The sequence below is a fragment of the Chiloscyllium plagiosum genome, unplaced genomic scaffold (genome assembly GCF_037043375.1).
Source record: "Chiloscyllium plagiosum isolate Xiang-an unplaced genomic scaffold, Cpla_swu_hap1 HiC_scaffold_18, whole genome shotgun sequence".
NCBI classification, from domain to species: domain Eukaryota; kingdom Metazoa; phylum Chordata; class Chondrichthyes; order Orectolobiformes; family Hemiscylliidae; genus Chiloscyllium; species Chiloscyllium plagiosum.
This window is the reverse complement of record NW_028270156.1, coordinates 2,570,584-2,587,323: the sequence shown is the minus strand read 5'-3', so window position 1 is coordinate 2,587,323 and position 16,740 is coordinate 2,570,584. Positions and strand designations below refer to the sequence as shown.

General features: G+C 44.4%; 1 protein-coding gene across 4 annotated transcripts in view; it reads left to right on the top strand.

The window, feature by feature from the left end:
* ppfia1 (PTPRF interacting protein alpha 1) overlaps positions 1-16,740 on the top strand; it is a 238,553-nt gene that overhangs the window by 209,170 nt on the left and 12,643 nt on the right. For all 4 annotated transcript variants that reach the window (XM_043705335.2, XM_087996243.1, XM_043705334.2 and 1 more), the window contains 2 exons: positions 14,761-14,829; positions 15,057-15,222. In XM_043705335.2, coding sequence (XP_043561270.2) covers positions 14,761-14,829; positions 15,057-15,222 — 235 coding nt within the window. The remainder of the gene's footprint in view (positions 1-14,760; positions 14,830-15,056; positions 15,223-16,740) is intronic.

The window sequence follows — 16,740 nt, the reverse complement described above, 5'->3', positions numbered from 1 at the left end:
TAATATTTGTGTTGATTTTTGATTTTAAGCAGCTTGTCTGTTTCTGCCCTCTTTAATAGTCCTCCTTTTAAAGGTTTCCTTTCATTCAAGTAGTTTGGTTGTACGGAACTTAAGTATTGCTGGAAAAAAGAACATTTTGTCAACTTATTATCCTGATGAATGCAAGTTGAATTGCCAGAATATAAATTCAGGGGAAAATCAACATTTCTCATGCACCAGAGGAGACCACTGATTGATAAGCATGGGCACCTTACCAGAAGTATTGCGTTGGAGAATCCATGTGTCCTGGAGAATACAGTATCTACTAGGTTGGCTGGACTGGGTTTGTTTTCACAGGAATGCAGGAGGTTGAAGGGAGACCTGACAGAAGTTTATAAAATTGTGTATGGCATGGATAGAGTGAAAACTGAGGGGTTTTTTTCCAGGGTAAAGGAGTCAATTACTAGGGGATGTGGGTTCAAGGTGTGAGGGGGAAGTTAGAAGTATGTGAGGCAGGTTTCTCTGACAAAGGGTGGAGAGAGCCTGGAATGTGCTGCCAGAGGAGGTGGTGGAATAGCACCAGACACAATAGCAGCATTCAGGTAACATCTGGATACTTGCATGAATAGGAGGGAATAGAGGGATACGGATCCTGAGTGAAGACAGTTTTAGGATGGAAGGGTAAAATATGTCGGCGCAGGCTTAGATGGCAGAAGGGTCTGTTCCTGTGCTGTGGTGTTCTTTGTAGAAGAGACATATATTAATACACAGAACCCTGCTCTTTGCACAGATGTACATACACTGTCTCTGTTTCAACTCAACAAAATAGATGACCACCATTTGTTAGTTAATTTATCAAGAAAATGAACTGGCCAATAGCAACCTGTCTGCATTAAAATTTAAAAGAATACTGGTTGTTATTCATTCATGGGCAGTGGATATCGCTGGCAGGGTTAGCATTAATTGCTCATTCCTAGTTACCTTTTGAGAAGGTGGTGGTGAACTGCCTTTTGAACTGTTGCAGTCCATGTGCTGGAGGTAAACCCACAATCTCTGTAGGGAAAGAATTCCAAGATTTTGACAGCGACAGTGAAGGAACAGCGATATATTTTCAAGTCAGGATGGTGAGTGGTTTGGAGGGGGATCTTGTAGGTGATGGTGTTCCCATGTATCTGCTGTTCTTGTCCTTCTAAAAGTGGTCATGAGTTTGGAAATTACTGTCTTATGAATTTCTATTGTGCATCTTGTAGTTGGTGCATATGCTGCTACTGAGCATCAGTGATAGAGTGACTGAATGTTTGTGGATGTGATGCCATTCAAGTATCAAGCTACTTCAGTGTTGTTGGAACTGCGTTAATCCAGAAAAGATGGGATTATTATTTCACACTCTCGACTTCAGTCTTGTAGATGGGGAGTCAGGCGATCAGCTATCTGCTGTAGTATTCCTAGCCTCTGACCTGCTCTTGTAGTGACTCTGTTTATGGACAGCCCAGTTCAGTTTCTGCTCAAGATACTCATAACGGGGATTCAGTGATGATAACACCATTGAATGTCAAGCGATGGTGGTTAGATTGACTCTTGTTGGGCATGATTATTGCCTGCATCTGACAGGCCTGAATGTTACTTGTCAATCTTTGACCTGGGTCTGGATATTGTTCAGGTCTTACTTAAATTGGACGTAGACTGTTTCACAGTCAGGAGTAGCAAATGGTGCTGGATATTGTGCAGTCATGGGCAAATATTCCCACTTCTGACCTTTTGTGGAGGGAATGCCTTTGACAAAGCAGCTGAAGATGGTTGGGCCTAGGACACTACCCTGAGGATCTCCTGCAGAGATGTCCTGGAGCTGAGGTAACTGACTTCTGACAACCACAACCATTTTGCTGTGTGCGAGGTATGACTCCAACCACTGGAGAGTTTGCACATGGTTCTTATTGACTCCAGTTTTGCTCAGGTAGGAGCTGAGTGCTTCTGGCAAAACCCAAACTGGATGTCGCTGGCAAGTGCTTTTAGCTGACACCTTCTTCATTTAACTGACAATTGAAAGGTGACTGTTTAGCGGGTTGGTTTGTTATGTTTCTTGAGTGTAGGACATATCTGAACAATCCTGCATGCTGTTGGTAAATGTCAGTGCTTGGCTAAGGGAGCAGATCTTCAGTGCTATTGTTGGAATATTGTAAGGGTCATAATCCTTGCAGTATCCAATGCATCTGACTGTTTCGTGATCTCATTTTGAGTGGAGTGAATTGAATTGGCTGAAGATTAGATTAGATTAGATTAGATTACATTACAGTGTAGAAACAGGCCCTTCGGCCCAACAAGTCCACACCGACCCGCCGAAGCGAAACCCACCCATACCCCTACATTTACCCCTTACCTAACACTACGGGCAATTTAGCATGGCCAATTCACCTGACCCTGCACATCTTTTGGACTGTGGGAGGAAACCGGAGCACCCGGAGGAAACCCACGCAGACACGGGGAGAATGTGCAAACTCCACACAGTCAGTCGCCTGAGGCGGGAATTGAACCCGGGTCTCAGGCGCTGTGAGGCAGCAGTGCTAACCACTGTGCCACCGTGCCGCCCACTGGTATCAGAGTTGCTCGGGCCCTCTGGAAGAGGCCAAATGGATCATCCACTTGGCATTTCTGACTGAAGATTGCTGCAAGTGCTTCAGCCTTATCTTTTGCACTAATGTGCTGGGCTCTTCCATCATTAAGGTTTGGGATATTTGTGGGGCCACCATCACCTCCAGTGAATTGTTTAATTGTTCATTACCATCATGACTGAAAGTGGCAGGATGCAGAGCTTAGATCTGATCTGTCACTTATGAGATCACTTAGCTCTGTCACTTGCTGCTTGTTGTTTGGTCTACAAGTAGTCCTCTCAAGTAACTTCACCAGGTTGACACCTCATTTTTAGGTGCTGCTCCTGGTATGCCCTCCATTGAACCAGGGTTGAACCCCTGACGGGAATGATTGAGTGGGGGATATGCCAGACCATGAGGTTAGATTGTGCTGGAGTACAATTCTGCTACTGTTGATGACCTACAGCACCTCATGGGTGCCCCATCTTGATTTGCTAGATCTGTTTGAAGTTTGTCCCATCTAGCATGGTGCCAGATAACATAATAGGTTATTCTCAGTGTGAAAGTGGAACTTTATCTCCATGGTGTTCATATTTACTGATACTGTCATGAATAAATTCACCTGCAACAGATATTTATAATTCTTCCACTTGCCTGGATGCATCACCAACAACACTCTAGAGGCTTGACATTACCCAGGACAAACCAACACAGTTGATTTGACGCCATCCACTACCACCTTCAACATACAGCAGCAGTGTGTATCATCTACTACACCTAAGACTACTACAATCTTGAAGGACAAGGGCAGCAGATACATAGAATAATGGAACTTTACAGGACAGGAGACCATTTGACCCATCGTGTCTCTACCAGCTCACGAAAGAGCTACCTAGCTAATTCCACTCTCCAGTCCTATCTCAGTCAACTCTACCTTCATCACTTGCAAATATATATGTTCTTCTTTGAAACCACCTATGGAATCTGTCGTCTTCACTCTCCCAGATGGTGCATTCCAAATCCTAACAGCTCTGCATAAAGATGTTTCTTGCCATCTCATGTCTTGCTTTCTCGCTGACAGTGTTGAAATTGTCATCCTGAATTACTGGCATACCAACTAGTGGGACCTCCTTTACCCTGGCAAAATTATTCATAATTTTGAATACCTCAGTAAGGTCACTCCTTAATCTTCTCTGCTTTGACAAGACAAAGCCCAGTTTCTTTCTTTCTTTCCTTGTTTCTAAAATCCATCATTCCTGGTCTTGTTCCAGTGCATCTCTTTTGAGCTATCTCCATGGCATTAACATTCTTAAAAGTGCCCAGGACTGAATACAATATTCCAAATGTGGTCTGACCAGTGATTTGTCGAGGTTAGCATCATTTATACCTTGCATTTATACTCTCTGCCTCTATTTATAAACTCAAGTGGCCTATAAACTGCCTTAACAATTGTTTCCGTTTATCTGTCCACCTTCAGGGAATCCCCCAGATCCTTCTGCTCCTGTACTCCCCTCCAAATTGCACCATTGAGCCTGTATTGTCTCTTACTGTTTCTTCTATCTACACTACCTCACATTCTTCGACATTGAAATCCATTTGCCAGGTATCTATCCATTTGACCAACTTGGTAGAGTCTGTCTGAAGTCTCAGCATCATCCTCACAATTCACTATTCTCCATAGCTTAGTATCATCTACAAATTTAGAAATTTTACCCTCAAACTCATCTCCAAATAGTTTATATAAATCAGAAAAAGCAAGGGTCCTAACACTGTTCCCAGGGACACCACTTTCGATTTGTTCCAATCTGGAAAAGCACAGCCCGTCAGGCAGCATCCAAGGACTAGGATTGTTGACGTTTTGAGCATAAGCTCTTCATCAGGAATGGGGGGGGGTTGGGGGTGCCAAGGAGGCTGAGAGATAAATGGGAGAAGGGTGGGGCTGGGGGGGCGGAATGTAGCTGGGAATGTGATAGGTAGATGAAGGTGGGGGGTGATGGTGATAAGGTGGAGCGGATAGATGGGAAGGGTGATGGAAAGGTCGGACAGGTCAAGAGGGCGGTGCTGAGTTAGAGGGTTGGAACTGAAATAAGGTGGGGGCAGGGGAAATGAAGAAGCTGGTGAAATCAACATTGATCCCATGTGATTCAAGGGTCCTAAGGCCAAAGATTAGGCATTCTTCCTCCAGGTGTGGGGTGGCTAGATTTTGGCGGTGAGGGAGGCCAAATACTTGCATGTCCTTTGTGGAGTGGGAGGGGCAATTGAAGTGTTCGGCCACATCAGCAAATCTAAAGCCTCCAGAAACTGTTCTCCCTCCGGATCCTCAGCTCCACGCACGCAGCCATGCGCCGCTGCCTCCTCTCCCTGCAGTCAGCCCTGCCCCATCTTAGAGCCACACTCTCCCAGACCCGCAAAAGACCTCTGCTGTTCTTCATCCACAGAAGAATCCACACAATCAACAAACACTGTTTCCTCACCGTATTGGACACCAAGGAAAGTACATATACCAAACTTTCAAGTACTTACCTCTAAACCTGGGATTCTTCAATCATACCAGAAGCTTCTCCCAGCCTCCAGAATCGCGTGGCCGCTCCAACCACCACTGCGGCAAAAGATAACATCACTTCCGCTCCTGCCACCCCACAGGCCGCAGCCACTGCTGACTATACCGTGATCACCATTGAGACAATGCCTCAGTGATCAGTGCCAAAGAAACCGCCGCTGAAACCACCACGAAGACTACTTTGTACGTTACTAACCGCCCCCCACCCCCAACCGTAGTTGCCACCGCCTCAACCACTTCTACCCATACCGATGTTACTCACCGGAATGCTGCAGGCGACATCACCAGCGTCACCTATTATGTCGTTTTCACCCCCGCAGATGCCACCGTAGTCTCCATTTCTGCCCGACCCCCATGGTGAATGTCACTTACGTTTGGTGATGTCAGCCACAAACCCATAACCACACCCACTCCAGAGACAATCTCTGCCTCAACTCCCAACTCCATCTCTACCCCAGGTCATAGTTCCCAGCCTACCGTGTTTTTACCATCTCCCCAGACCTCCATCTTACTGAGGATGAATGATCAGTCCTCAATAATGGCCTCCCCTTCATTTCTCCCCTCCCGCACTCCTGGATCAATGAATTCAACATGTGTTGCGACATCAAGCTTTTCTTCCTCCACCTCAGTGCTTACTTTTTCCATCAGGAATCCTGCTCGCCCTCAGAGGACCTCTTCTCCCACCTCCAACACACCCCATCCACCTGGACACCCCGTGCTGGTCTGTTTCCCGCCCTCAATCTCTTCAACTCCAACTGCTGCCGTAACATTGACCGCCTCAACCTGTCCACCCCCTTATCCACTCCAACCTCTTACCCTTGCAACGCGCAGCTCTCCACTCTCCGATCCAACCCCAACCTCACCATAACACCAGACCTCATCTCCCATCACCAAACCATCATCTCCCAGACCATCCACAACCTCATCACCTCAAGCGATCTCTCACCAACAGCCTCCAACCTCATAGTCTGCGAACCTACTCCAATCTACACCGCCCGTTCTACCTCCTCCCCAAAATCCACAAACCTGACTGCCCCGGTCGACCTATTGTTTAGGCCTGTTCCTGCTCCACCAAACTAAATCTGCATACCTTGACACCGTCCTATCCTCCTTGGTCCAGGTTTTCCCCACATACATTCAGGACACTACCCACGCCCTCCATCTCCTCCATGACTTTCATTTCCTGGGCCCCCCGCGCATCCTCTTCACCATGGATATCCAGGCCCTGTACACGTCCATCTGCCAGGACAAAGGTTTCCAAGCCCTCCATTTCTTCCTCTCCTGCTGACCCAACCAGTACCCTTCCACTGACAATCTCATTTGATTCGCTGAACTGGTCCACATCCTCAACAATTTCTCTTTCAAATTCTCCCACTTTCTCCAGACCAAATGGGTAGCCATGGGCCCCAGCTATGCCTGCCTCTTCGTCAGATACATAGAACAGTCCATCTTCCACAGCTACACTGGCACTACTCCCCACCTTTTCCTCTGCTACATCGATGACTGTATCGGTGCCATCTCGTGCTCCCACAAGGAGGTTGAACGGTTCACCAACTCAACTAACACCTTCCACCCTGATCTCAAGTTCACTTGGACCATCTCGGACATCTGACTCTCCTTCCTGGACACCTCCATCTCCATTTCTGGCACCTGACTCAACATAGGCATATACTTCAAACCCACTGACTCCCACAGCTACCTGAACTACACTTTCTCCCACCTCCTTCAATCTCAAATGTTTCTAATTTGTTAATCAGCCTGCTCTGTGACGCCATATCAAACACTTTTGAGAGAGAACACCATCTGCAAATTCCCCTCGCTGACCTGATCTGAAACTGTGCCGTTGTTGCTTCTCTGTCACTCAGCCAATATAGTGGAGTTCTCTTTCAATAGAATTGTGGGTGTCCCAACGCACTAAGGATTGCATTGGTTCAAGTAGACAGTTTTTCAACCCCACATTTAAGGCAATTAGGGATGAGCAATAAATGCCGTCCAGCTGGCAGTGCTGGTATCCTGTGAACGTACTACTTACTTATTTTCCATGAAAATATGGTTTCTAATTTTACTGCTGAAAGGTCTGGATTTAATGTTCAGCCAATGCTACTTTGCTGTAGGCTCTGCATATTTATTTCACCCAATTGACTGTTCTTTTCTCTTTAATAGCTTGAAAACTTAATAAATCACCCCGGAGTTCTAAATGCAGAAAATACAACCTTTATTTCTTTAACCTTGTAGCTTAAAGCTTTGAGTCCAGATATTATTCTCATAAATTCTTATATACTCCCTCCCATATTCTTGGGGTCTGGTGCCTCGAACTTCTAATTGGTTTTAGATGCTTATTGCAATCTCATTTGACTTTTCAATAATTTTATTACCTCTGCTGGTGTTTTATGGCAGAGGATTCCACATTTTAGTCATCTGCTTTTGGAATATCTTTGACTTCACCTTTTACTCTTACGCTTTTTGTTGTGACTATCTACATTTGAGATTGTTATTGGCCGTTAACATGGAACCTTGTAATAAATTCATGTTTAGGCCTCTTATAGAGACCATTTTGTACTTAACTGATGAGTTCAGAAATTCATCAAGGTTCTTTAGAGACCACCTTTGAAACCCATGGCTTCTACAATCTAGAAGGACATGACAGCAGATCCAAGGGGACATCACCTCCTGCAAATTCCATCCAAGCTACTCGCCAGACTGACTTGAAACTGTGTTTTCTTCCCTGTAGGAACAAAGTTGGAATATAGGAATAAAGAATTATTACCATTCATTCAATTGATTCTGCTCTACTGTTCGACCATGGCTAATGTGTTTCCCAAATCCATTCTTCTGCCTTCCCCCCCCCCCCACCCCACCCTAGATCCCCTTATTAATCAAGAACTGATCTATCTCCGGAAGTCAAGTCGTTGAGTGCGCAGCCTCTGTGGCACTGAGTTCCACAGATTCACTGCTCTCAGGCTGAAGAAATTCCTCCTCATCTCAGTCCCTAAGGGTTATCCCTACACTTTGACACTGTGCCCTCGGGTCCTACTAATGGAAGCATCTTCTCTGTACCCACTGTATCCATGCCCTTCTGTATTCTAAGTATTAATGAGATTCCCCTTGTATCATTCTAAACTTCATCAAGTACAGACCCAGAGTCCAGAACTGCTCATTTTTCCAGCCCTTCATTCTCAAGATCATTCTTATAAACCTCCTGTCAATCCTGCCGAGCATAAAAGGTAGAGTTAGTAAGTTTGCAGATGACACCAAAATTGGAAGTGTAGTGGACAGCGAAGAAGGTTCCCTCAGCGTACAACAGGATCTTGATCAGATGGGCTAATGGGCCGAGAAGTGGCAGATGGAGTTTAATTTAGATAAATGTGAGGTGCTGCATTTTGGGAAAGCAAATCTTAGCAGGACTTATACACTTAATGGTAAGGTCCTAGGGAGTGTTGCTGAACAAAGAGACCTTGAAGTGCAGGTTCGTAGCTCCTTGAAAGTGGAGTCGCAGGTAGATAGGATAGTGAAGGCGGCATTTGGTATGCTTTCCTTTATTGCTCAAAGCACTAAGTACAGGAGTTGGGAGGTCATGTTGCGACTGTACAGGACATTGGTTAGGCCACTGTTGGAATATTGCGTGCAATTCTGATCTCCTTCGTATCGGAAGAATGTTGTGAAACTTGAAAGGGTTCAGAAAAGATTTACAAGGATGTTGCCAGGTTTGGAGGATTTGAGCTATGGAGAGAGGTTGAATAGGTTCAGGCTGTTTTCCCTGAAGTGTCGGAGGCTGAGGGGTGACCTTATAGAGGTTTATAAATCATGAGGGGCGTGGATAGGATAAATAGACAAAGTCTTTTCCCTGGGGTGGGGAGTCCAGAACTAGAGGGCATAGGTTTAGGGTGAGAGGAAAAAGATATAAGAGAGACCTAAGGGGCAATATTTTCACGCAGAGGGTGGTACATGTATGGAATGAGCTGCCAGAGGAAGTGGTGGAGGCTGGTACAATTGCAACATTTTAAAAGACATCTGGATGAGTATATGAATAGGAAGGGTTTGGAGGAATATGGGCCAGGTGCTGGCAGGTGGGACTAGATTGGGTTCGGATATCTGGTCGGCATAGATGACTTGAACCGAAGGGTCTGTTTGTGTGCTGTACATCTCTCTGACTGTATGATTCCCCCAAGGCGAGCATGCCCATCCTTTAATGTGGACCCAAAACTGCTCATAATCCAAATGTGGTCCGACCAAGCCTTATACAGCCTCAGCAGAAGATTCCTGCTCCAGTGTTCTGGTCCTCTTGAGATAAATGCAAACATTGTAGTTGTCTTCATAACTGTCAACTGAACCTGCGTGATATGCTGAAGAAAATCCTGACCTAGGAGTGCCAAGTCTCCTTTGTGATTCTGATTTCTGAAGCATTTCCCCCTTTAAATATAGTCTACTCTTCTATTCTTCTTACCAAAGTGTATGACATCAATCTTTGCCACATTGTATTCCACCTGCCACTTTGCCCGCTCACCCAGCCTGTTAGTTCTTCTGCAGCCTCCCCACTTCCTCCGAGCTACCTGTCCCTCCACCTTTGTGTGTCTTCTGAAAACTTAGCAACTGTGCCCTCAGTACCTTTGCAGATCGTTAATACATAATGTGAATAGTTGTGGTCCCAACAGTGACCCCTGCAGAGCCCTGGTAGTCACTGGCTGCCATCTTGGAAAGGGCCCCTTTCTCCCCACTCTCTGCCTCCTGCCAGTCAGCCAACCCAATATCCATCCAGTACCTTGCCCCAATACACCCTGAGCAGACTCTGTTCCAGCAACTTGTTAGAGGTCTTCTGAAATCCAGATAGAACACGTTCATTGGCTCTCCTTTGTTTGTTACCACCTCAAAAGAATTCTAACAGATTTGTCTTTAGATAAGTCAGTTTTTGTCCAGTGTGTGCAGGAGGGTTTCCTGACAGAGTATGCCGACAAACCAACAAGGGGCGAGGCCACATTGGATTTGGTATTGGGGCAATGAACCCGGAGAAGGAAACTGCAGGGGATGGACACAATTGAAATGTGGAGCTTATTCAAGGAACAGCTACTGCGTGTCCTTGATAGGTATGTACCTGCCAGGCAGGAACTGATCGAGCAAGGGAGCCAAGGATTACTAAAGAAGTTGAATCACTTGACAAGAGGAAGAAGAAGGCTTATGTTATGGTGAGACATGAAGGCTCAGTTAGGGCACTTGAGAGTTACAAGTTAGCCAGGAAAGACCTAAAGAGAGAGTTAAGAGCCAGGAGGGGACATGAGAAGTTGTTAGGAGGTAGGATCAAGGAAAACCCTAAAGCTTTCTGTAGGTATATCATGAATAAAAGAATAACTAGAGTAAGATTAGGGTCAGTCAAGGATAGTATGGGAAGTTGTGCATGGAGTCTGAGGAGATAGGGGAAGTGCTAAATGAATACTTTTAATCAGTATTCACACTTGAAAAAGACATTGTTGTCGGGAATACTGAGATACAGGCTACTAGAATACTGGATTGAGGTACATCAGGAGGCAGTGTTAGCAATCCTAGAAAGTGTGAAAATAGGTAAGTCCCCTGGGCCAGATGGGATTTATCCTAGGATTCTCTGGGAAGGTAGGGAGGAGATTGCAGAACCTTTGGCTTTGATCTTTGTCATCATTGGCTACAGGAATAGTGCCAGAAGACTGGAGGATAGCAAATGTTGTCCCCTCATTCAAGAAGGGGAGTAGTGACAACCCTGGTAATTATAGACCAATGAACCTTCATCAATTGTAGGTAAAGTGTTGGAAAAGGTTATAAGAGGATTTATAATCATCTAGAGAGGAATTAGTTCATTTAGGATAGTCAACATAGGTTGTGCCTCACAAATCTTATTGAGTTCTTTGAGAAGCTGACCAAACAGGTGGATGAGGGTAAAGCTGTTGATGTGGTGTATTTGGATTTCAGTAAGGCGTTTGATAAGGTTCCCCACAGTAGGTTATTGCACAAACTGTAGCGGCATGGGATTTAGCGGTTTGGATCAGAAATTGGCTTGCTGAAAGAAGACATGATGGTGATTGATGGGAAATGTTCATCCTGGAGTTCAGTTACCGATGGTTTACCTCAAGGATCTGTTTTGGGTCCACTGCTGTTTATCATTTTTACAAATGACCTGGATGAGGGCGTAGAAGGATGGGTTAGTAAATTTGCAGATGACACTAAGGTCGATGGAGTTGTGGATAGTACTGAAGGATGTTGCAGGTTACAGAGGAATATAGATAAGCTGCAGAGCTGGGCTGAGAGGCGGCAAATGAAATTTAATGTGGAAAAGTGTGAGGTGATTCACTTTGGAAGGAGCAACAGGAATGCAGAGTACTGGGCTAATGGTAAGATTCTTGGTAGTGTAAATGAGCAGAGAGATCTCTGTACATAGATCCCTGAAAGTTGCCACCTAGGTTGATAGGGTTATTAAGAATGCACATGGTGTGTTAGCTTTTATTGTTAGAAGGATTGCGTTCGGAACCATGAAGTCATGCTGCAGCTGTACAAAACTCTGGTGTGGCCACACTTGGAGTATTGCATATAGTTCTGGTCCCCACATTGTAGGAAGAATATGGAAGCTTTGGAAAGGGTTCAGAGGAGATTTACCAGGATGTTGCCTGGTACGGAGGGACGGTCTTATGAGGAAAGGGTGAGGGACTTGAGGCTGTTTTCGTTAGAGAGAAGGTTGAGGGGTGACTTAATTGAGACATCTAAGATAATCAGAGAGTTAGATAGGATGGACAGTGAGAGTCTTTTTCCTCAAATGGTGATGGTTAGCTCAAGGGGACATAGCTTTAAATTGAGGGGTGATAGATATAGGGCAGATGTCAGACGTAGTTTTTTTACTCAGAGTAGTAGGGAATGGGATGCACTGCTTGCAACAGTAGTAGCCTTGCCGATTTTAAGAGCATTTAAATGGTCATTGGATAGACATATGGATGAGAATGGAATAGTGTAGGATAGATAGGCTTCAGATTGGTTCCACAGGTCAGCACAACATCGAGGGCCGAAGGCATGATCTCCTCTAAACCAAGGGGTGCTGGCTCAGCCCTGTTTGTCATACACTTCCAAGTACATGGAAGATACTTCAAGCATTCTAATAATACTAAAGAGGACAGGGGATGGTGATAAGTATAGTTCCTATTACTGTACAAGTAGTGTTAGGCAAATTAATGGGGCTAAAGGCAGAAAAGACCCCTGGTTCTGATGGACTACATCCTAGAATGTTGGAAGAAATAGCTGCATTGGTTGTAATTTTCCAAATATCTTTGGATTCTGGCGAAGTACTGGAGGAATAGAAAACTGCTAATGTGACATCCCAAACAAAAAAGGAGGGAGACATAAAGAAACAGCTCACTACAGGCCATTTAGTCTAATATCTATTGTTGGAAAAGTTACTGTAATCAATTATTAAGGAAGTAATAGCAGAACATTTGGAAAATCATCATCTAATTAAGCAGAGTCAGGATTGCTTCATGAAAGAGAGATCATGTCTGGCTAATTTATTCGAGTTTTCAAGGAAGTCTCAATCAGTGTGATTAGAAAGGAGCTAGTAGTTGTTTGCCTTTGAACTGCCAGAAGACATTCAACAAGATACCTCACAAAAGGTTACAAAGTGAAAAATCACACAACACCAGGTTATAGTTCAACAGGTTTATTTGGAAGCACACTAGCTTTCGGAGCGACGCTCCTTCATCAGGTGGTTGTCCTGTGTCGATATGTGCGATCTTCTTGGAGATCCTCTCCACTTTAAGCCAGCAGTTAGTGGTGTCGATAGTAGTCTTGATTTGGAGATGCAGGTGTTGGACTGGCCCCAGTCAAACAAAATCACAAAAGGTTAAGTCATAAGATAAGAACCCATTGTGTTTGAGGTAGTTTATTGGCTTGGATAGAGAATTGGCTAATGAGCACAAATCAATGAGTGGCAATAAGCAGCTGCTTTTTCTGGTTGGCGACCAGGAGGGTGCCATAGGGATCAATGCTGACATCACACTTGTTTATAATTTATTGACTCAAGAAATGAATATACTGTAGCCAGGTGACACAGAGGTGGAAAGGCAGGTTGAGAGATGGAAGCAGTAGTTTACAGAGAGATGATAATAGATTAAGTAAAAAGGTAACAAGTTGACAAATGGCATGTAATGTGGGGAAATGCAAAATTGTTCATTTTGGAAGGGGAGCAAAAAAACAGAATATTATTTAAATGGAGGAAAATCTGCAGATAGCTGTTAAGGACTTAGAAACTTAGAATTTTATAGTGTAGAAGGAGGCCAATTGATCCGTTATGTCTGTATCGGTTCCTGAAAGCTAGTCCCATTCTCCAGCAATAAATCTGTAGCCCTCTAAATTAATCCTTTTCAAATATATATCCAATTCTGTTTTGAAACTTTTGATGGAATCCGCTTCCCCCAGCCTCCCAGGCAGGGCATTCCAAATCCAAGTGTTTCTCTTCATCTCTCTCCTCACTCTCTCGCTGACAATTTTGAAACTTGTGACCCTGGGTTAACAACTAGTGGAAGCAGACTATCCTATCAGAATTGTTGAGAATTTTGACTAGATTTATGATGAGAGGATGTTTCACTCATGGGAGAGTCTAGAACCAGAGGGGCACCAATTTAAGATAGATGGGCAGGGATTTCTCTTAGAAGCTCTGTGGAACTCCTTGCCACAGAGTGCTCTGGGGGCAGTATCCTTGTGTGTTTTTAAAGCTGAAATAGATTCTTGATTGATAGGGCAATCAAGAGTTATTGGGTAAAGGCAGGAACTTGGAAGTGAGGAATGTCAGATCAGTCATGAACCTGTTGAATAGTGGAACAGGCTCAAGGAGCCAAACAGCCTTATGGTCTTGTATTCCACAACCTCGTCCACAGCAATGGACTCAATATGGTTTTAGTGTATCTAATAAACAAATCCTTTTCAGTTTGTTATTTTTGTGTTGCATGTCTATTTTCTCGTTCTCTTCCCTTTTGGTTCAGAATTTGTTTCAAAGAAGCAACTCTATCAAGGTTTATTTGAAAGATGCTCAGGCATTGTCAACCTCTGCTTCCCAAGTAACAAGGTTATGGTGAAGATCAAGAGTAATGCACAGGGACAGCATGCTTGCAAGATGACATGTTTGATTTTCAATTATTGTCAAGGAATATTTGGTCTCTGATTACAATCAACTGAATTTTTTTTTAGATTAGATTCCCTACAGTGTGAAAACAGGCCCCTCCACACCGACCCTCCAAAAAAATAACCCACCCAGACCCATTTCCCTCTGACTAATACATCTAACACTATGGGCAATTTAGCACGGTCAATTCACCTGACCTGCACATCTTTGTGACTGTGGGAGGAAACCCACACAGACACAGGGAGAATGTGCAAACTCCACACAGACAGTCGTCCGAGACTGGTATCGAACCTCAGATCCTGGTGCTGTGAGGCAGCAGTGCTAACCACTAAGCCACCATGCCGCCCTCTGTCAGGAACAGAAACACACATCTTACCTTTATTTGCTAGGAGCACTTTGTGAAATTATTTTCTTTCTGCTTGAGACAGTATTACGGTCTGTATTGGTTGATTGCTCCTAAATGTGTTTCAGGTTACGTTAGAAAGTAATAGTAGCGTTTATGTTTACAGGCACGCCAATCATTGGAGAGAGAATTTAACAATCTCTTGGCACTTGGAACAGACCGGAGACTAGATGATGTAAGAATTAAATTTAATATTTTCTTCAGATTCTCCTGACTTTTAGATCTTTCTCCATGTGCACATATAGGTAAGAGGTCACTGAGAGTACTGTTTAAGCAATTATTTTCGGGATTGATTCTGGTTAGGAAATCTACATGTCTTGTATGTTGTTGTGGGAAGTTGTATGTAAGAACAAGCAATTGAACCGAGCTGATACATGTGCCTTATTTCCATCACTGTAAAAGGAGGATGAAAAGGGTTTCAGAAGAGCACCTTCTTGGAGAAAAAAGTTCCGACCAAAGGACGTAAGGGGTATGACACCTGGATCAGCAGAGACATTACCTGCTAATTTTAGAGTTACCTCAACAATGTCTTCACCTTCCGTGCAGCCAAAGAAGATGCAAACTGATGGTATGTGTTTTTTGTTCATTACTCGATATTCATTAATACTCATGTAATCTGTTTTGCTACTTAACATTACTGCTAGACATGATCTTATGGTCAATATTGAAATGTTCCAAACGGAACTTAGTGCCCATGAGTTTTCTGTTCATAAGTAGGTTTTCGTAAATAACATTTAGCTTGATTTTGTGAGGCTTGGAGTATGATATAAAACTGGAAGTCACTTAATTGCATACATGGTCAGTTAATTAGGGATATTTAAGCGACTGCTGGACAAGCACATGGATGGCTGTAAATTGAGGGGTGTGCAGGTTAGGTTGATCTTAGATTAAGATAAATGCCTGACAACATCATGCATCAAAGGGCCTGTACTGTGCTGTACAGTTCAATGTTCTCTATGTTCTAACTGTCACGCCTTGACATTCAGTTACGTTATCATCACTGAATTGCTCCCACTGTCAACATCATGGAAGGGTTACTGTTGTGTGGGCTCTTTTGTTATTGAGAATGAGGATCTTTGTTGAACCGCTGTCTCCAGTGAGTTGTTTACTTGTCCACCACCATTTGTGAGGAGACGTGGTAGGACTGCAGAGCTTAGATCTGATCCATTCATTGTGGGATCGCTTAGCTCTGTCTGTCATTTGTTGCTTATGCTGTTTGGCAAGTAGTCCTGTTTGGTTGCTTCACCAGGTTGGCACCTCATTTTTAGGTATGCCTGATGCTGCTGCTGGCATGCCCTCCCCATTCTCCATTAATCCACGATTCATCCCCTAGTTTTTTGTACTGGTTGAGTGGGGAATGTGGGCCATGAGGTTACATGTTGTGCTGGAATACAGTTCTGATGCTGCTGATGGCCCAAAGCGCCTCATGGATGCCCAGTCTTGAGTTGCTAGATCTGTTCGAAGTCTGTCCCATTTAGCACGGTGATAGTGCCACACAGTGCGATGGAGCGTATTCTCAATGTGAAGGCACGTCTTAATCTCCGCAAGCATGGGGTAGTGGTCACTCTTGCCGATACTGTCATAGCCAGATGTATCTGCAGCTGGCAAATTGCTAAGGATGAGGTCATGTGTATTTTTCCCTCTTGTTAGATCCCTCACCAACTGCCGCCGACCCAGTCAAGTAGTTGTGTCCTTAAGGACCCGACCAGTTTGATTAGTAGTGCTGTTGCTGAGTCACACTTGGTTGTGGACAGTGAAATCCCCACCCAGAGTATATATTTGCCCCCATGCCATCCCTCAGTGTTTCTTCCATATGTTGTTCAATATGGAGGAGTATTGATTCATCAGCTGAGGGAGGATGGTACATGGTAATCAGAGGAGGTTTTCTTGCCTGAGACTTCACGGAGAACAGAGTCAATATTGAGGACTCCCATGGCACCTCCCTTCCGACTGTATACCCCTTTTGCCGTCGTCTCTGCCTGGACTGGCCTTCGAGTGGGAAAAGGCATATCCAGGAATGGTAGTGTCTGGGACATTGTCTGTAAGCCATGATACTGAGAGTCTGATTGTCAGGCTTTTGCTTGAC